The sequence below is a fragment of the Pleurodeles waltl genome, chromosome 6, assembly GCF_031143425.1.
Source record: "Pleurodeles waltl isolate 20211129_DDA chromosome 6, aPleWal1.hap1.20221129, whole genome shotgun sequence".
In the NCBI taxonomy this organism is placed as follows: domain Eukaryota; kingdom Metazoa; phylum Chordata; class Amphibia; order Caudata; family Salamandridae; genus Pleurodeles; species Pleurodeles waltl.
Window position 1 is genome coordinate 230,695,428 of NC_090445.1, and position 21,383 is coordinate 230,716,810.

General features: G+C 44.5%; 1 protein-coding gene across 1 annotated transcript in view; it reads left to right on the forward strand.

Moving 5' to 3' along the window:
* The window catches only part of MYO1D (myosin ID), a 422,174-nt gene that overhangs the window by 159,498 nt on the left and 241,293 nt on the right, over nucleotides 1–21,383 (forward strand). Inside the window, exons 5-10 of the mRNA XM_069237971.1 lie at nucleotides 4,511–4,564; nucleotides 5,131–5,226; nucleotides 6,450–6,566; nucleotides 16,326–16,532; nucleotides 16,906–17,051; nucleotides 17,818–17,932. Of these exons, the coding sequence (XP_069094072.1) occupies nucleotides 4,511–4,564; nucleotides 5,131–5,226; nucleotides 6,450–6,566; nucleotides 16,326–16,532; nucleotides 16,906–17,051; nucleotides 17,818–17,932 (735 nt within the window). The remainder of the gene's footprint in view (nucleotides 1–4,510; nucleotides 4,565–5,130; nucleotides 5,227–6,449; nucleotides 6,567–16,325; nucleotides 16,533–16,905; nucleotides 17,052–17,817; nucleotides 17,933–21,383) is intronic.

Consider the following 21,383-nt stretch of genomic DNA (forward strand, 5'->3'; position numbering starts at 1 on the left):
GGCGCAGTTTGAGGAATCTTAACCACATTTTTAAAATGAGTGTTCTGGTTACTTCATCTGCTGTCTGGAAAGTTTCAGAGTGATCCGTCAAGCGGGGGCAGAGAAAAAGGGGGAGGTCCCAAAATGTGTTTTTCCCATGCAATTTCTAATAGGGTTTATAGACACGACTACAGCCCGAACCGCAGAACGCAATTATACTAAATGTGTTAGAAAGCTAGATCTTGGTCCAGAAAGATCTCTTTTTATGATTTGGTGTACATCCGTTGATTAATTTTGGAGTTATTAAAGGAAAAAGAAATATAGATATCTAGGGACATGGGTCCTTCATGGATCCACCCACAGGGGATCTGCGGATCTCGGGGGAAAAGCGAGGCCCTGATTGGCTAGCCACAACCTGAGAGGAAAGTTGCTGCCGCCATTTTGTTTTTTGTGTCGAGCCTAGGGGGTGGGGGACAATAACAACTGACATGAGGGGTCAGAATACAGTTAGTCCAACCCCATAGGAGAGATGGAGCAAAAATTGCCCAAAGTTATTTTTTGGCTGATCCGCAGATCCATCGCAGCGCTCAGCGTGGACCCCTGTATAAACTTGTGAAGTATCTGTGGATTCCAAAAACAATGGGGAAAAAAACACCCACTCAAACACTAAAAACCGCTGCATACAACCGAAGGCTGTCAATGGTAGTGGTTGTATTAAAGTGTAGTAATTAGATATTACTTTATGTTAAAAAAAATAAAACTCAAATTCACTGAAAAAAAACAAAGTTTACAGAGACCATTATAGTTAGGTTGATTTACCCATCCAAAACCATAGCAATAAAGCAGTTATAGCTATACTTATATTATCTGAAGAAACTATAACTCATACCATTAAGTAACTTTAGGCAATGAGTTATAGTTTCTTAAACAAAGTATAGCTATAACTATCACTGTAGCTGCTGAATTGGTATGGTTTTGTATGAGTAAAACGTCAGCCTAACTATAACGCCATTGTAACATTTGTTTTTTCAATGAATATCTATATGTAGAACGCTGCTGGTACCATAGAACAGAGCATGCTAACGCTAGCTCCAGAAGAAAGAATGAAAGATGAAAAAGTGAGAGATGAGGAAGAGAAAGTAGAGATGCAGAAGAAATAAGAGAATTAATATGCAGTGGCAAAAAAGTGTCAGGTGTTGATATTTTTCAAGAAAATATGATTTAGAATTTCTTACTCGTTGAATGAAGTGTTTTCTATGCCATAGCAGTGAGAAATAGAGAAGTTCAGCCTCCTAGTCCTCACCGGTGTATTGATGAAGGTCACCAAAAAGATGGCCGTGGGAGAGCTGGTGGTGCCTGTGAAGCAATGATAGAGGAAAGGCAGTAACAAGGTGGTTAATGTCCTGTGAGAAAACACTGGCATCTGGTGGTGGTGCGCTTGGCCATTGGGAGCAAATGCAGAGATGCCAAATGTGACGTGACAGAGGAGCATGTGGTGTTGCCAAGGAGAAGGCCAGAAGTAATGTTTTTCACTAATGCCATCAAGACAGAAGACACTTTAGGAGGCCAAACAAGAGTGCATGACAGTAGTCCAGTTGTGCAGAGACGACTTCAGTAATTAGGATTTTTTTTTAAGAGAAAAAAGTATTGATGGAAATTTTATGACACGAGTTTAAAAATACATTCAAGAATCAAGCAGCAGGGTTGTGGTGAAGCACCTGTGTTAGGTGGCCACAATGAGTCTGTCCAGAGATCTGCAGGGCTCCTGAGGGTGTGGACCTGCGTTTTACCGAATCTAAGCCAAGCCCAAATGAATTAATTGTATCCATGTGACAGTAGCTGGAAGTGTATTTTTTAGTTTATACTGTGAAGTAGAGGTTCTACCGGCCATGCTGATAACTATTTATGTTATTTGCATTGGCAAAAAATAACAAAATAATTTTCGCAGGTGAGTGAGGCAAAGGGGGCAGCATAAGCACCAAAGAGTGAGGCTTAGAGCCAAACGCGTGATACACCCAATGGGAAGGTCTGAGAACAATCCCAGGTACAGCATCATGCAGTTTTCTTTGCATCATCACCAAGCCTGGTGAATAGTGATATAATTTGTTTCCGAACTGTACCATTCTTGGTGACCAATAACGCAAGATCGCTGTAAACTCTGGGTCTGGCATGTTATGCACATCTGTGGGGGTTTATAGAACCTTCTCAGCCACAACTCTAAGCTGCATCTGCTCATGTTTTTGGCACCAAGTGCAGACTAGCACCTTGCCTTTTTGGTCCTTGCTATTGTGGAAGCAAGAGCCGAGTGTTGTATGTGTGGTGGGAAGAAATATTGTTTGAATCACAAGGAGCGTGAAGAAGTTCACCAATCGTTGCAAGGTTGAGTTTGTCATAAACTCCATGCTGCATTTTGAGCGTTGACAGTGTGCAGATTACATCAACAGTATGAACATTCTGAAGATTTGATGAAGTGGATGAATGGTAATGAGTTCAGCATGGGTGTCCAGAAGCTAGAGAGGCGCTGACAGATAATACTAAGTTCTTGCACAGAATGGTGATGATGGTTCTAAAGGTTGTGTTAGATTAGAGGATGGGCTGCAGTGGAATCTTGAGGGAATGAGAAGGGTCAGGTTAAGTCTTCTTCTAGTGATTGGAGGTCATCGCCCCACTGTTTAAGAAATGAATCCTTTCACACAGCTCTACCGCTGGTGCTCAAATCTACCTCCGTTGATATTCCATCACCAGGATTTAATGGATGCTCTTCTAATTTCCCTCACTCCTATCCACTAGGACCTTTTAATCCAGTACTATGACCCATGCATAGCTTTTCGGTACTACCCTTCAATAAAGCCAGTGAGCGTGGGCGGTAGAAAAGCAGTGCTCGCTCACACGGTTCGTTGGATAGAGTCCGCAGAGCTGATCAGTGGGCTGTGTCTGTTCAGAGGCTTGGGTGGGCTTTGTTGCTCAGTGGTTCAGGTTTTTATCTCTCACAATGCGTTGGGCATGCAATGGCCTCAGTGCAGTGGGTGATATTACCCTACTCATTGACCTTTGTTGTTTGTTTCCACTCATTACACTGCATTAGAAGTGCCTCTTTAGTGGCTATAGTGTGCGCATCTACTCAGTGAAGTGTGATTTGGATGAGAGTGTCCAGAATTTGCTTCAGGCTTCCTTCCCTTTTACACGTCGCTGTTTCACTTTGTCTTCATGTCGCTTGCCCCACCCTATATACATTGCCCTACTTAGCTCTTTCATAGCACCTTGCTCAGATATCCATCCTGGCACACCCCTGTGCCACTTCTTGTTGGCATGCCCCTGATTCTGTACTCTGCTTTGAAATCAGCTGTGCCAATTCTCCACCATTGCAGGTTTTTTCAGTTTCTGTTTTGGTAAACACCTGCTTCAGTCTTCCATCTTAGCACATCCCCTGTTAAATTTCTGATATGGTGCAGCCCTGCTGCAGCTTGTGGCCCCCCGTATGTCCCCCATCAATGTCCTGCCCTTATGAAGTTGCCTGCCAGGTCGCACTAAAGTATTTGGTTTTCTTAGTATTTGCATTTGGGAAACTATAATATTGGTACTCTGCAAGCATTTGTTGGTAAAAGAAGCAATTAACGACTTTGAATTTTTCTACTTTCGTGGAACTTGAAACTCTGCATATAGGGGCTAGCAAAGTGCACTGGTCCTATATGTCGCAAATCGATGCTTCACCAAGCCTGAACAACAGCCGTGTGCTCTCCACAGCAGGATCTTTTGCAGTTCTCCATTTTTGAGTGACATTAAATGGCATGGCTTGCTATTATATGAGTCTTGATAATTGAGTGTTAATAATGCTTACATTTTTTTCTGATAGTCATCTGTGGGATCTTTGGTTCTGAAGATGTCTTTGGAGGTGAAAAGGAATATATATATCCTTGGGGATGGAAATTATCCATGGAGAGCGAATTGTATCGTGCAGAACCATCTGTTGAAGCCAACCTTCCCAGAGACTGGAAGATGGGTGTCTATATGAGACATGGTGGGCGGATTCTCCAAATCCATACATTTGTAGGGACAATGGAATTGGGTAGGCGTCCCAGAAATCTATGCAGTGGTGATATATGTGTATCGGGATCAGCTGAGATATAAGCCTTTGTTAGCACTGAATAGGAGAATACGGGGTTACCCTGTATTTAAACATGTTGGTAAAAAGAAAAGGTAAACACCTATAATTGCCCAATTAATAAGCAATTTGTATTTCTACTGGAGCGTCTAAGCTTCTAGCCTTATTAGAAATTACCTTGCTTTGAAATTTCAGGTGATTGTTTTGCACAGGGTTAAAATCAGGATCAAATCCCCTTTATTGCAGTAACAGATCAGGAGACTGCACTTCCCTTCATTCTAGGATGTCACTTCCTGTTTCTGAGTTGAAGATTTTGTACAGAAGTAATCTTGGATGAGAAAGCCGGCTGAAGTTTAAGCATTTGTGAATTTAATGACAATGTTGAGGGCCTAGCATTCTTCAACGCCCGTGTCTGCCTTTCTTTTACAGTCTCGAGTTCTGGTCCAGCAGCCGGGAGAGAGAAGCTTCCATTCCTTCTATCAGGTGAGGTGCTGCTTGTTTGATGTATGTCTTGGCTAATCATGGAGTATTACAAAATTCCATCTTAGACCCAACATGAGAGACAACAATGCAGGAGTGATGTTGGGTTCCAGAAGAGACGCCTATATTTATTCAGTACTTGAGATCGTCTGGTAATCAATGAGTGCACAAGATGTACTTTTATAGATCAGTACCTGTGATCTAACTATACATTTGTTAGTAAGATAATTGTTTTGTAAATGAAAACGGACTGCACTGTTTTGGTGCATGATCTTACTAATGGTTCAGAATCCCTGAGATCAGATCTAATAGGTCATTACAGCTAATTGCACACTCTACTTCACCTGGTTGGGCTTTGTAAGTACATAAGATACAACTGTACTGAGCCATTACACCTGTTTACCAACTTCATGCACTCTCAACCAGTGCGCGGTGTTCTTGTTTCGGAGGTGGTAAAAAGCATTTAACTCCTCTGTCCGCTCAATGATTCAACTCCCTGCAACATAAGTACACTGACACCAAATACTGATTTCTCTTCTATCATTAACACCTTCTATTTTTATCTGTAGCTTCTCCTGGGCGGCTCGGAGCAGGTTCTGCGCTCTCTTCATCTCCAGAAGGAACTCTCCATGTACAACTATATCCGTGGTAGTGCCCAACTCAAGGTAAGTGCAAGGACTCTGCTGTTTCCTGCCTGGCTTGCCTGCTTACCAAAACCTGCACAACCCCCCCTCCCAAACCCAGTCTGTTTCTAGAGTTCCCTCCTCCACTGTATCACACAATTACTTCCCCCTGATTCTCAGTCTCCTGTACCCCTCCCTGATTCCATCACACCTTTTTATTTTCTTGATTCAAGCACACAGTTGTCTCTCTGATTCAGAAAATATGTGTTCCCTGATTTCAGCACTTCATGAGCTCTGATTGCAGCACGTCTCTGCCCCTTCCAGATTCAATGCACCCTCGTGTGTTCTCTGATTCCAGACTGTCTTTGTCTCTTCCTTTTGCAGCCCCCTCGGTCTCCTTTGATTCAGGGATATCTGGCTCTTCCATAATCCAGCACCCCCATGTCCTTCCTGTATCCTGCACCCCTGGGTCTCCAGGTGGCGGCACTTTTCTCTTTTCTTGACCCCAGCCCACCGATATCCCTCCTCCTCTGATTTCAGCGCACATTGGTCTATCTCTGACTCCAGTAAACCACTGCCCTTTGCCCATCCAGCGCTCCTCTATCTGTTCCTGATGGCAGTGAAGGTGTATATTGTCCGTACTGCAGCACACCTTGTCCCCCAGATTGCAGCACCCACTAATCATCTTCCCTCTTGTTTCAGCAAACCTCTGACACTCTCTGCTTCTAGAAAACCCAGTCCCTTCACAGAATCCAGCACTTACTGCCTTTTAATAGATTCCCGCTCACGTTTATCTTTTTCTGGTTACAGGAATGCTCCCCTGCTTTTCTTGATTTGAGCACACATTTGTATTATCCTGACACTGGCACATCATCTTCATCTGATTCCAGTAAAGCCTTATCTTATCGTAAATCCCAAGACACCCATGCTACGTTCCGACTGCAGGAAACCCCTTTCCCTCTCTGACTGCAGCACACCTCCTTCTATTGCCGATGTAGCTCTCCTTTGTCCGTTATTGTTGAAAGGGCGACAACAGTTTTGTCTCTGGTCCGTAGTGTTGCTGGAATGCATGTCTTTGTCGTGTGTGTGTGTGTGTGTGTGAGATATATATATATATATATATATATATATATATATCTCCTGGTGGCTGAATGGTGGCTGTTTAGAGGTGTCCTGGGATGGGCTTGTGTTCGGTGATCTTGGCAGGGTGTGCGCATTGATGTTTGTTGATTTCGCTGCTCAGTTCTGTCATGTTCTCTTTGCAGTGCACCATCAGTGACGGGGCGGAGTTCAAAGCTGCTGCTGAGGCCATGAAGGTGATTGGATTCAAGCCTGAGGAGATCCAGACCGTCTACAAGATCCTGGCATCCATCCTGCACCTTGTAAGTGGGCAGCAAAGTCCTACCCAGATGCAAAGAATTCGAATCATGCAAGTAGGGCATGTACATCATGCATTCAGTTATTGTGATCTGATTTAATCCCTAAGACTGAGTTGTGACTGTGCCCCACCCCTTTTCCCAGTGCATCCCCTGTCCGTCTGTTACTGGTGAGGGTACTTTGATTTACAAAACATTGAGTTGGAGGAAGAAGGGATGAAGAACTCAGCACTACACTTTGTATATATTAGGAAACATGCACCATCTGCAAGACAGCTTTGCACTGTCATCTTTTGAGCCCTTTAAGGCTAGCCTGTGAGGGGAATGCAGCCTGTGAACAGACGCAGGGTTTTTCATATACAAAGCAGAACACTTCCGCAGCTTATTTCTATTTTTGTTCTTTCTGTGGATATTAGGGTGAGAACAGCTGCAGGCTCAATTAAATGCCTTTATGAGAGAATCGTGCAGACGCTTGAGCAATAGAGACATTGTAAACCTGCAAACAAATTCAGTTGATGTAACTCACTTTCAGACTCTAGGGGACCATATTTATGGGTATAATCCAGTGCAATAAACATCGGCGTTGAGCTTCCTTATGAGTCTCCACTGGCTGAGAATCAGTCCCTGAAAGCAAGGAGATCCACTGTGGGTAGCAGTTGCCTGGAGTCCAGTCAGCAGACTCCTGGCATCTGACTGACTTAAGTGTTGTGCCTTGGGAACACCAAGAAAGGAAGAAGTAAAAACAGATGGGGTCAGTGATACATGCCAGCACATGGGGACTGAACATGCCTGCAACTAAAACTACCTACCAAACAACATTACCAATTTAAATCACTTTCAGTCATCAAAAAGGACACCTGTGGTAAAGTTCAGTAGTAAATGAAGACAAATGTTGCCTATAGTGATCTATGTATGGGAAGTTGCCAAAACAAAAACCCTGCTTAGAGCCTGCAGATTAAAAAAACATGTTTTTGTATGGATGGATATTTTTAGATTCAGATGGTGTGCACTATTTCGTCATTTTGTGATCGGATTCGGAAAGGTCTACATATTTCTTTTTTTTTGGGGCATGGACCAGAGGAGGAGTTGTGAGGACGACCTGCACTATCCAGGATTAACTCACAATGTCCTAGTATATGGTATACGTTTGGTATTTTATTCTGTTACTTGGTTTGGAAGCACTATTTAAGCTCCAAGTCGACGAATGTTGAAAGCACAAAAAGAAGCCAGTGACGAACATCGTGACTGGGATTTGACTACTGGGATGCAGAAAAACAGCATTGAAGACCTAAACAGATGCATTTAGTTCTGTCCAGATGTAATCACAAAATAGCACAAAAAGACATACACAAAGTCTGTAATTTATGCCTGCCAAAGAACCATAAATCCAATGGTTGCAAGCCTTGCACATCTTTCCTAATCAGAGCTTAAAAAAGTGAAGGAGAAACCAGACTGGTCACATTACATCATGGTTCAGGCAAAACAGTTCTCATTAAAAGGCATGGGACTTTCAGATGATGAGGAAGGGAGAGAAGAGGCTTGTCGGAAGCAGGTAGGATCCAATGCCGAACACTCTGCACTATTTGATCAATATATCTAAGATATTACAAATCTAGTTTTGGAAAAATGATTTACGACACCGCAGACGCTTACACTCACAATGCCTCAAGCACACAAGACATCTGAACCGAAACAATTAGACTCAAAGAATGAAAAACGGTGGTTGATGTCAAAACATTTGGAAGTCGATTCAGCATCAAAAGCACAAGCCCTCTGTGTGAAAGTTGAAGGACACCAGAGCAGACACATTTTCAGACTCAGACTTATCTCCAAAGGGGGATTGAGATTGGAGGGAGGGTAAAGGTAAAGAACCTAAAGAGGGAAGGAAACGGAATAGCTCCTCTCAGTGAAAAAAATCCACTCCGATGCACACCATCGAACAGAGAGCAAAAACGGTTGGCATCAAGATTGACAAATAGCTGCTGTGCTTGAAAAGCAAAACTTAATTGGAAGAAAGCCTCATGGCACTCAGTGTTCCCACAAATCCAGGTAACACTTGACCCGGAGAAGAGCGAACTAGCGCAGAAGAAAGGTTTAGCCTATTAACTCCTGAACCAAGGCATGATCCTTAAGATGATGTATTTAAAGAGGTTCCCCTAGAGGACGACATAAATCGGGCCAGAGACATTTGTCAGAATCTGGAACGGGCTCACCTCAAGCGAAGGTTGACACATCATCATGATCACCCACACTAGATGATATTTCCCTGTGCTATGTATTTGTGAAATCTGTAGCAGATAACTATGACGCGCAACTAGAGGAATAGACAAAGATTTCTGCCAACACAGAAAAGAAGTCCATCCCTCCCAATAGTGACAAGCATTTTACAAGAAGTTTGGGAGGGCTTCAGAAAGCAAGTCACTCGCAGGGTGAAGAAAAAGAACAGAGCCTCCCAAAGGACTCAACATACAGGAGAATGATTGGCCCAGCAGTCACCATGTGCTTGCAAAATGGCTAATGTTGCTTCTTCCACTGGCCTTCCTCCAGACAAAGACAGGAAGCTGGTGGAGGCAGTAGGAAGAAAGATGGAAATAGCACCCACAGTACAGTGGGCAATTGCTAAACTTAACACTCTGCCCAGCAGATGAGGCCACCAACAGTGGAAGGTTATCACAGAACTCATCCACAAATTTCCTGAGGGAATTAAGAAAAGAGCAAAGTCAGTAATCGACACTTGCCTGAAGTCATCCCTAAAACACAGCAAGCAGACAATTGTACAGAGACACAATCTTGACAAACAAATCTGGCTTAGAATCTCTGGATTTAAACCGGAAGTGCAGCCTATGATTATAAACTCTCTTTTCCATGAGTCTACATATTAGGGTCTGCAGATGAATCACTACAGCAAATAAAAAATGACAATAAGTTGGCAACCTCAAATAACAGATTGAAACAGGATGTATATCCTTTCAACACGAGCAACAGCTCCAAAGCAGTGACCATCAGACTGACAAGTCACATCTTCGCAGTGCAGCCAACCAGACAGCCAAAACATTCCTTATGAGCCGGGGCAAAAAGAAAAGGCTGGTGTTCATGAGGATCAGTCCAAAGAACTAAATAACTCATTTAAAGTACACCCAGCATAAAACACCTATAGGTGACAGACTGGAAAGGTTTCAGAGGGAGTGGGAAAATATAACTTGTGACAGAGATATGCCGTACAGGTATTTCATAAACGATAAAGGATGCTTCCCAAAATCCCACCAAAGAGATAGAGGTGCAAAAAAGAGCATCTCCAACAAAAAGCCGAGGACCGCTACAAAAAAAAAGAAAGAAAAAGAGAGCACCAAGAAGTATCATTGAGACGAGTATAACCAAGGGACTTACTTAGTGTTCTTCCTAAAATCAAAAAGGCCTAATGTTGCAACCAGTCGTGGTTCTGAGATTTCTAAACAGCGATGAGTGTAATCGATGGAATAAAATTGGTGCCAAGAATACTTGCAGAATGCCTGGCAGTAGTTGCCGTGCATAGATCATATGATAAACATGGTCTTCCATGGGATTATCAAGCAGCTGGGAGAAATCTTCAATTGGTTCTGTCCAGCTGAAAATCTTGGTCTTTCCAATGCAGGAGGGGATGTCTGCACTGAAGGAGCCAGTTTGTTTATTTCCAAATAGCACAATCTCTGACAATAAGTGTAATGATGGAAATGTGAGGGATGACTGTGGCTTCCATTCCACTCATTCTTGTGGTAGGTTACATATGAGACTGAGACTCTCAAAGCAGTAGTCGCGGGTGGAGAAAGTCTGTGATACTCTAGTGGTTGTCACAAGGAGGGTGAAGGAGAAATTGAAATGCTGGACGATACAAACATGACAAAAGGCAGGGAGTTGAAAAACCCAACCTCAGCACTAATTATTACAACAGACACATCACACTCAGGTGAATTTTTCACTTAGGAAATCTCAGAATCGGAGAATTGGAAGCCGCCAAACAAATACATTTGTTTGAACTGAAGACTGTGTTTCTAGCACTACAGTTTTTCTGACACAAGTAACAGGAGAGGTGGTGCAAATACAAACAGACAATGCAGTAGCAATGTTCTACCGTTAAAAACAGGGGGTCACAAATTCAAACACAGTATCAAAGCTAGTGCAATATCGTTGGATGCAGCAATTCAAGGAAACATCCAGATAATCCCAATACATTAACCAGGAGAACAAACTGCAGAAGTAGACAGACCCAGTGGAGAAAGGAATGTTGCTTGAATAGGAACTGGATCAAAGTGTTGTAAGCACAATTTTCCAGACTTGGGGAATGCCAGACATAAACATTTTAGCAACATACACAAACACATAGGGGGTCATTCTGACCCTGGCGGTCGTGGACTGCCAGGGCCACGAATGACGGAAGCACCGCCAACAGGCTGGCGGTGCTTCAATCCCCATTCCGACCGCTGCGGTAAAGCCGCGGTCGGATTGCCGGGGCCGGCGTTCATCCGCCGTTTTTGCCCCGGCTGGGAGAATCCGCCAGGGCAGCGCTGCAAGCAGCGCTGCCCTGGGGATTCTGACCCCGTACCGCCAACCTGTTTCTGTCGGTTTTCACCGCCAGGAAGAGGCTGGCGGTAACGGGTGTCCTGGGGCCCATGCCACTGGCATGGGCAGTGCAGGGGCCCCCTAACAGGGCCCCGGCCTGCTTTTCACTGTCTGCATGGCAGACAGTAAAAAGCACGACGGGTGCAACTGCTCCTGTCGCACTGCTGCAACACCGCCGGCTCCATTCGGAGCCGGCTTCTGTGTTGCGGCCTCATTCCCGCTGGGCCGGCGGGCGCTAACTTGGTTAGCGCCCGCCGGCCCAGCGGGAATGTCAGAATGGGGGCCGCGGAATTTTGGCCGCATGGCGGCCAAATGGCGGTTTCCACCGGCCGCCGCCCGCCAGAGTTGGAATCACCCCCATAATGCCAAAACTTTACATTCAGGAATCCACATGAGCAGTCGTAGGGAAATGTACTGTTGAGGATTTGCTAAGAATCTTTTTGTGTAAGCTTTTCCATCAGTGTGCCTAATTCCGCGAGCAATCCACAAGTGCAGATATGCAAACGTGACGCTGATATTAATCACTCCTTTGAGACAAAGTGCTCGCACCTAGAGGTGATGGCAGACAACAGTTTAATAAATATTCTCATATCTGCCATTCTGCTCATACTGCAGGGGGTGGAACGTAAAAAGTATACCACAGCTATCTTACTCATTTATGCGGGAACACCAGTCCGCTTTAGTTGCACATTTGAGTGGAACCTCCAAAAGGAATTTATTTTGTACTCCAGAAATTAAAAGATTCTTGGAAGGGGTAAGAATTTGCCCACCACGTTCCACTCAGCACCTCCTTGAAGCCTTACTCTGATTCTAGTACGAATTGTGAAACAACTTTTTAAACCAATGCACGAGGAAAAATTAAAACAACTTACACTGTAAGCAGGCTTTGTCATCGCAATCACCATCTTAAGGAGAGTTAGCATGGTACAAGCTTTAACACGCGGGAACCTTATCTACAGATTCATAAGGACAGGGTAGTTATCAGACTGAACTTGCAGTTATTTCTGAAGGTGGTCTGTCAATCAGGCTATACAAAAAAGCTTTGTAAGCCCTACATATAAGGGGAGCTGTTATGTACTGCATTCAAGAAACTGAACACTGAGGCCCTCATTACAAGTCTGGTGGTCCACGGTGCCAGTCTGACAGCTGCCAAAGCAGTGGCCCGACCGCTTTGGCAGTGGTCAGACCGCCACATTATGACCGTGGTGGTTCGGCCACAATCGGACCTCCAGTTTCCCTGCACTGGAGGGACTGGCGGTGCTGGCGGTCCTAATCCGCCAGGGCACCACAGCATGCACCAACGCCCTGGGGATTACGACCCCCATAAAAGCTGGCGGAGATGGGTTGGCATGGGCAATGCAGGGGCCCCCATGGACGGCCCCATTGCACTTTTTACTGTCTGCTTGCACCCTATGCACCACAACATTGCCGCCGGCTCGATTACGAGCCGCCGTCAATGTTGTGGGCTGTTTCCCGCTGGGCCAGAGAGTGGAAACTCTGTTTCTGTCCAATGACCCAGCGAAAAAACCGTAAAAGGGGCCGTTAGAAGGTCACCACACTAGTGGTGACCTGACTGCAGGACTTTGGCGGATGAGCTTTTCTGTCCGCTGAAGTCGAAATGAGGGCTTGAATCACTGAGAAAGGGCAAACATTTTTTGTGGCATTTTCAGCTCAAAACAATGGCTTAACAATATTAAAATGAACCGTAGCAAGAAAACTACAGTATGGCAGGGAAAATCTTAATTCACATACCAAGGGCATGCTCTACAAGAAAGAAAGGGGCAACCCTAGCTTTGTTATAAAATGTCTCTATTAACAATGGCTGTACAAAGTGACGTTGTCGTCATTGCACACGTTAACAAAGCATTATTGAGTGGATTTACAAACCAAGAAGGATGCATAGCTGGCGGGATGGTTCTAAACAGGGACGTGATAAGAAATGTGGGGGCCCTGGGCTAATCATGCATTTAGGGCCCTGTTCAGAACAGCTTTGATTTTATGATCCAATATGAGCTCTTTCATCCCATCTTAGACTAGGGCATTGACAGTGCACGGGCACACTGGTTCAAATTCTAACTGTGTTTACATCTAATGTTCAGGAATAATGATTTGTGTTTTCAATATTGTAACACAACTGCAGCAGACTAATATTATTGCAAATAATCATTGGTGAGGTCATGTTTTGATCTAAATAACTTTTTTATGGGTGTTGCATGAAACATAAACACAACATTTCTCTGCACAATGCCTGTAATAGACTGCAACACGTCACCGAAAAATAAATGAAAGGAAAACAGTATTTAAAACAATCTGTTTAAGAATTACTCAACATCATCAGGGCAAGTCTCTCTGCAGAATAGAGCTGGCTGTATCAGGGGGCCCCCAAAGGCTAGGGTCCAGGCCCAGCACCCACTTTGCTTTAAAACGTCTCAGTTTCTAAAACTCCTTTTTGCGTACTCTTATCCAACATGCCAGCCTCCTCATCTGACTGAAACTTTAAAAACAATCATAAGAGTGATCAAATGTACAATCATTACATAAAATGTTGATCGAAAGTTTCACATGTGCAAGGCCCAAATTCCCATGAATCACGAAAGTAGTGCAGTTACCTGGTAGGCCCAGGTTGCGTCTACAGCCCCCATTCTCCTCCCATCTGCAAGTGTTGTACGTTATTGTAGCCCCACACCCGAGCTGTAGGTTAAAACAGGTAAACACTTTCTTTTGTATACGAACCAGTTTTCGACCAGTAGAGAAAGCCAAGTTAAATAAGAACCCCACATTGTTAAAGAATCTCTGTATTTATTTGGATAGCCAGGGAGCTCATGATCCTTGTGAGTTAAAGGTTACGTCTAAGTACGGAAATTTGTGAATTCTAGATATGGGCTTGCTCTGTATGGTCAAACTACGAGACTTGAGATTCTGGGGACCACAAAGGTTTTGGTTACATTGGCTTCAAGATTTAAATTCTTTAAAATCAATAAAAGTATCCAATAAAAGTTTAAACACATCAGAAGTTCTTGCAGTCAAAACAGCATCATCTCTATACAGTAATATGCGGACAGCTTTACTCTTAACCCTGGGTATGTCTGCACCCAACTTGGGTAGGGCCGTTTCAAGTATGTTCATATACAGCAGGAATAAAACAGGGGCAAGCGCACACAGCCCTGTCTCACACCAAGATAGGCTGATGGGGCAGTAAATTCGCCATCCAGGCCACAAATGTCAGATGCTTCAAGATCAGTGTGGAGAGCACGCAAAAAAGTAACAATGCTCCCATTAACCCTCAAGCTCTCCAGGAGTTCTCACAGTTTAGATCTCACAACACTGTTACAGGCACAGGAAAGGTCCATGAATGCCAGATAGATGGGACTGTGCTTAGCATGAGTGTATTTGCTGATCAAAAGATGAAGATTGAGACACAGTTTCATTCTACCTAGGCCCTCATGGAACCCATACTGCACCCTGGATAAGAGTTGATGTATCAGTCATCCAGGTAGTCAGATGGTTAAGCACCACCCTGTCCATGACCTTTATGACCAAATCCAGCAGTGAAGAAGGACGGTAAAGCGAGGGCTTGCACAATTACGCTTCTTGAAAATAGGTACAATAACTGCACTGTGTCAGGAATGAGGAAATCCAGAGGCGCAGGCAGTATTGATAAAATTAGTGAGTAAGGGTGACCATTATACTAAGTTTGCCCTATAGGGACCCCATCAGGGCCAGAGGCCTTATTAGCAGGGCTGCTGCATATAACCTCACTAATCTCACTCAGGAAAACAACCATGTCGATGGGACAGAGAGTGGTAGGATTATCAACCACCTTTTTTGCACCATTAGTTGGATTGTATACCTTATGGAAATGTCCACCGACTGAACCAAGGTTAAGTTGGCGCAAATACTATGGTTACTGCAAGTGGACAAATTATTATCATTAACTGTTTGCCAAAACAAACTAGTATTTCGAGTTTTACATGCAGAACCCAATTTGCACCAAATGTCGATCCGCATTTCCTGTTTCTTCAAACGCAAGGCCTACTTATAAGTCCTGCGACATTCGGCAATCAAGCCTCTATCTTTGGTATTGGCATGCAGGGCCACCATCTGGCATTTATTAGCTAGTCTACAGGGTCCATCGAAACAAGAGGGCTGTGTGTCACCCCTTGGTTTCCATGGTTTCATTAGTGCTTCCCTAACTACAGATACCAATCTGACATAAGCCTGGGTTCCACTTGAGCGCTCTTTGGGACACTGGGATAAAAATGTAGAGGTGGGTGAAGAATTTCTCTCCGTCGGCAGAGTTCACAGAGTTTTCCTCACTCTGCGCGGAGTGCTGAATTCCAAAAAAAACTCCCCTAAGTGCAGGGTTTTTTCTCTCGCTCGCAATTGCGAACATTAAATTGGTGGGCGCGAGCGAGAATAATTGCTAAGTTGGCGAGCATGAGCAAGATTTCCGAACGTGAGCAGTTGCGTTAGGCTGCGACCGCTCACGATGAGAAAGCTGCCGCTCGCGTTGAGGAAGCTTCCTCTCGAGTAGAAAATCTTCTTGAGCAGCAGACAGAAGTTAGTGCCCTCTGGCGCTCCACAGCTCCGCATAATGCCATTTGCGCTGATTTCACTGCGTGGGAGAAACTCCTGCACTGAAAATCAGTTCGAACAGCAAGACTTACCCAAACTCCACCTCTCGCAGACCTCGGCAAACTCTGCCCAGGTTTATAAAGGTGTTAGTTATGGATTTAATTTGGGTTTGCGTCGAATGGTGTATGATGCATTAAAAGAGAGCTTTGTCCTTAGCTACTTCCCCTGCTTTCCCTCCTGAATCTGTCTCCATTATAAAGCACTTGCTCATTTTGTAATTCTAGAAATGGATTTTCCGACGTGCCTTGCCAGTAAAGTGAACCTCATTGATCTGAGCCTCCACACTAATTAAAGACATCAAGTGTAAAATGTTATACCTTGTGAAAGCATTTAATGAAAGCAGAGGTTGGTGTATTAAATTTCCCATGGACTTTGTGAAGTACTCAATGGCCGCGCAGAACCATACAATGTATGCAGCATAGCACTGATTCAACGAGTTAGATGATGTACTGTGCTCTCGCTTTAAACCATATTGGTGGTGTGGACCGCAGGGATGGGACATGCGGAATTGGTAAATGTTTTTTTCTCCTGCAGGGGAACCTGAAGTTCGTTGTAGATGGTGATGGGCCTCCGGTTATTGAGAACGGGAAGGTGGTGTCCGTGATAGCAGACCTGCTCTCTACCAAGTCGGAGCTGGTGGAAAAAGCCCTTCTCTTCCGTACAGTGGCCACTGGGCGTGATGTCATTGACAAGCAGCACACCGATAAGGAAGCCACCTATGGAAGGGATGCATTTGCAAAGGTAAGTAGGCCTACTGGCAGAACGTCCTCAGTCTTAGTCTGCGGCAGATGACGAAATGTGAAAAGAGACACAGACGGTGCCCAGTCGGTCATTCCTGCAGCACCACCCTAGTCAGAGAAATATTGATTCCCATCAGTGCAATCCTGTCCCACCACACTGATCCTTACCAGCGCCTTCCCGCTCACTCAACAATGAATGTAATGCAAGCCACTGTTCCTGTTCATATTGAAAGTAATCAGTGGCACCCTATTTACCTGATGTAGGTGACATCTGTGCATTACTACCCTCCAGCCCCAGCTCAGCTGGTGTTTTCCCTGTCCAGGACAAAAAAAACTAGTCACTAGTCTAATGCCACTGACCCATTCCTCTGCAGGCCATCTACGAACGCCTCTTCTGTTGGATTGTGACACGAATCAACAACGTGATCGAAGTCAAGAACTACGACACCACAGTACATGGGAAAAACACTGTCATCGGAGTGCTGGACATCTACGGCTTTGAGATCTTCGACAACAACAGGTGAGGGGATCTCCTTGCAGACACAGGGCGGCCTCCTACATGCTCACCAGCTGGCTTCATTGCTTATGTTATCAGATAATCCTCCCCCTTCTACTCCTTATCTGAAGCCAGACCCATTGAGCTGGTAATGTGAAAGTCAATTCTGCATTAGTAAGTGTTGAAGTCTGCAATTTAACCCCTAGGCCACATCTCCTCGCTAGAACAATGTTACAAAAGTTAGAAAATGTTAAAAAATGTTTAGAAACACGAGTTAGAAAGTTTTGGAGTACCGATGAGAATAAACACCTAGATCCGAGAGGACGGAGTTGTTGGCAGGAATCCTGCAGTGGCTGATCCTAAAATGAGTGTAGACAACAGATCTATGGAGCAGGAAGAAACTCACAGGCTTATACGATAAATGTTGACAATACAATCCATAGTTGCAACACATATTGCCATGAAAAACACTTACATTTATCATTAGTATATTATAGCTACTTATTAATGGACTTGCAACTCCCAGACACCAAAGTGCAAGCCTTCCAGTTAAGCTTTGCAATAACATTTCCTCTATGTCACAACAAGACTTTAGCTTAGAACATCCATCTTGGCTCCGGATTCTAGGCCATCGCGAGCGGGCTCTTCCTTGGGATGGTGTCCAGTGTGAATCCACGAGTTCTTGTGATCTGTGTGTGACCTCTTCTGGTGTCCAGTGAACACTTTGCCTTCCTGCTGAAGTGTGAACCCCATGTGTTCTGCTCTAATGTGCTTTGCTCTCTCCCTCCAGCTTCGAGCAGTTCTGCATTAATTACTGCAACGAGAAGCTGCAGCAGCTCTTCATCCAACTGGTGCTGAAGCAGGAGCAGGAAGAGTACCAGCGCGAGGGCATTCCCTGGAAACATGTGAGTTGTGTGTGTCTTGTCACCCCTGCGCAGTAGAGGATATGTCGTGCACACTCCTGAGGGGCTGCGGCGTGATCCATGCATTTTTTAGAGGATATGACTAGCCTCCCCCTCTCCATAGCATGTCCACTGTGGCTCCAGTGTATCAGGGAGGTGATCCCTCGTGACCACGCTAATAGCGTGACATAACTTAATGGGTGTATTTGTAGGGCGCTTGTACACCCGAAGGTTGCCTTGGTACTGTTACTAGCTAATAGTTGTTTATTGTTAACCAGCTCAGTGGTACCATTCTATCGACTTTAAAAGATGACAGCATGAGTGAACATGTTGGGATTTGAACCTGTGACCACGTGGTCAAACACAGGTCCCTGCAGTTGTGCTTTTGTCCCCTGAGTAACCAGACCAGCTCCAGTGCTGCCCAGTACCGGGGCTGCATCTCGCTGTAAACCAGAGGGCATTCTGTGCAATGAAGCCTCATTTGTCATACCCACTGCAGGTCTTACCCAAAAGTCAGAAAAGTATTTTCTATGAGTGTATGAGGGGTTTATGCCTTAGGCTCAGTGTGCAAACTCATTCTTCCTTTTCCCAGCTTCCTGTTCCGGTTTCTCTCAGATGTCCGCAATGAACAGTGTCCTTCTTAAAGATAAGTGCATTGTGTTAACTGATGTGTGTCAGACTCATTTTTTGCTCTTCCACTATATTAGTGGATAATTACTCTATATTTTACAGTCTCTCACTGTCAAGGGGAAGGCCATGGGTCTGCTGGGAAGGGTGCAATCATGCATTGCTTTCGTTTCCTGTGTAAAGTTCCAAACGTGGCCACAGTATGCTTTCATACACAATGGTGACCAGCTTTATAGCGACTGAGAAGCCATGCAGTTTGTAATAGAAACATTCAGAGACGTTGTACCTGCGAAACTCATGCCATTTTAAAGACCTGTCCATTCGTGGCCCCACAGTGACAGGTGACCATGAGAAACTATGCAAAGCAAGTGTGGTTTGGGAATGGCTGTCTGCCCCAGGCCCGCCCTTTTTAGGACCAGCATTACCATTGCGCAATGTACTTAAACATTACAAAAGCACTCACAGTCTGTGGTTGTGATGTATTCATGATGAAGCAAGTAGCTTAAATTGCCACCAGGTGGCGCCATATACCGGTAAGTTACTTGCAAAAGCTTCTGACAGGCCTTGGTTTGGGAGTGATGTACAAGTCATGAAGACGGTTTGGGGATACTTCCCCTCAACAGATAGGTGTTCTGGAAATTAGAGTAGTGAGTCTGCCCCCCCCCCCCCTTCAGAACTTGCAGGCACATTCATACAGTAAGGTGTTCTTGATAAGGGCAGATTATACCACCACAATCTCTTAACTGACAAAACGGGTGGATACTGGACCCTAGGCGCTGTCAGAGCGGGCTCCGACTATATGGAAGTGGGCCCCGCAGAGGCAAGTTTGCACTCTACACATCCACGTTACATTACATTACAGGTGTAGCCCACAATCTTGCTGAGACAAGCAAGGTACACACAAATGAGAAATGAAACCACGAGATTTGGCCGGTTCAAATCTGCTAAATTCCCATAGGGAAGGGAATTAGGGGTCGAATCGGGGTTACCATACTCCTCGGTATGAATAATTTTTGGTTGCAGAATTGCTAATGCACTCTTACTGCCAAACACACGTTTGCAAGATATGACAATGAAGTGTTATTGCACTATAGCAATAATAAGAAAAAGTATGTGAAATGGATGCAATATGTATCTTTTTTTGTGCGAGCTGCTCTCCTATTAATTATTTCTTAGTGCAGGCAGGAAGTGTAATTTGGCTTTATGTGTAAGGGTCTTTGAATTCATAATGCACAGCGTCTTGCCCGGCCGGGCTTGTTTTGACTATTTGTGTGGTCTTCTCTGTCTGCACTCCAACAACATCAATGTCCTGACTCGAGGCGTGCCGAGAGATTATTCTGCGTGGCTTGAACTGTCGCAACAGTTTCTAAGCAAAGCTTTGAGATCTCTGACATTGCAGGGCAGCTCAGGACAAGTTGTGGCCACAAGAATACTCTCCCTCTGTGGATGTGTAAGAAATTGGGTTAGTAGTTGAGGCAGGTAGGTACCCGCCTCAGGTAATAACCACAGTCCTTGTCAGGGTGAATCACTAAAGTCAGTAAATTAACCTCAGTTCAATCCCTGGTAGCTATGGCAAGAGCAGACAGGCTAAACTCACAGGCAATGTGTAAAGTAGTTATGCAGAACTAAAGCAATGATAAAGTTGAAATTCAAAACAATATAAATTCAAAAATGGATTAGAAAAGAAGAATAAAATGTAATACACAAAATGACACTAAGATGACAGAAATCTAATATGGCGAACCTAATATATGATTTTAAAAAGTTTTAGGCGGCAATAGTGCCACGAAGCAAAAAGTGGCAATGATATTCAGTGGTCGCTGTAGATTAGGACCTAGGCACAGTTGACACTGAATGCGATGGAGCTCGGGTCCGACACATCAACTAGTTGTGTCCTGAGCAAAATATTTGATCTTTTGACTTTAGTCCTTCAAGTCTGTAGGAGGCTGGCCTGGCTTATAGTGGGCACCTGATGGTACTTACACCTTGTGCCAGGTCCAGTTATCCCTTATTAGTAGATTAGTAGTGTTCTAGCAGCTTAGGCTGATAGAGGTAGCTATAGCAGATCAGCTTAGGCTGAACTAGGAGACATGCAAAGCTCCTACTATACCACTTATATCATATAGCACTAAATCATAAGAAACACAATACTCCGAGTTACTAAAAATAAAGCTACTTTATTTTAGTGACTATATGCCAAAAGTATCTCACAGGATATACTCCCTTAGGAGGTAAGTAAAATACACAAAATATACACAAACCAAAATCAGGTAAGTAAACAGTTAGAAAAGTAGTGGAAACACTGTAGAATACAATAGGATGCAATAGGCCTAAGGGCAACACAAACCATATACTCCAAAAGTGGAATGCGAACCACAAATGGACCCCAGGCCTAGTGTAGTGTGTAGAGGGTCACTGGGAGTGTAAGAAAACACTAAGGGTGTCCAAGATACCCCACCCCAAGACCCTGAAAAGTAGGAGTAAAGTTACTCTACTACCCCAGAAAGACAGTAAAGTCGAGATAGGGGATTCTGCAAAGGCAACAACTGACTGCCAAGCACTGAATACGGATTCCTGGACCTGAGGACCTGTAAAGGAGGAAGGGGACCAAGTCCAAGAGTCACGCAAGTGACCGGGGGGGGGGGGGCAGGAACCCACTAAACCCTGGATGAAGGTGAAAAAGGGCTGCCTCTGGGTGGAAGAAACCGAAGAGTCTGCAACAACGGAAGGTGCCAGGAACTTCTCCTTTGGTCAGAAGATGTCTCATGGCGTGCTGGAGGATGCAGAGTTGTTTCCACACAGAAAGACCGCAAACAAGCCTTGCTAG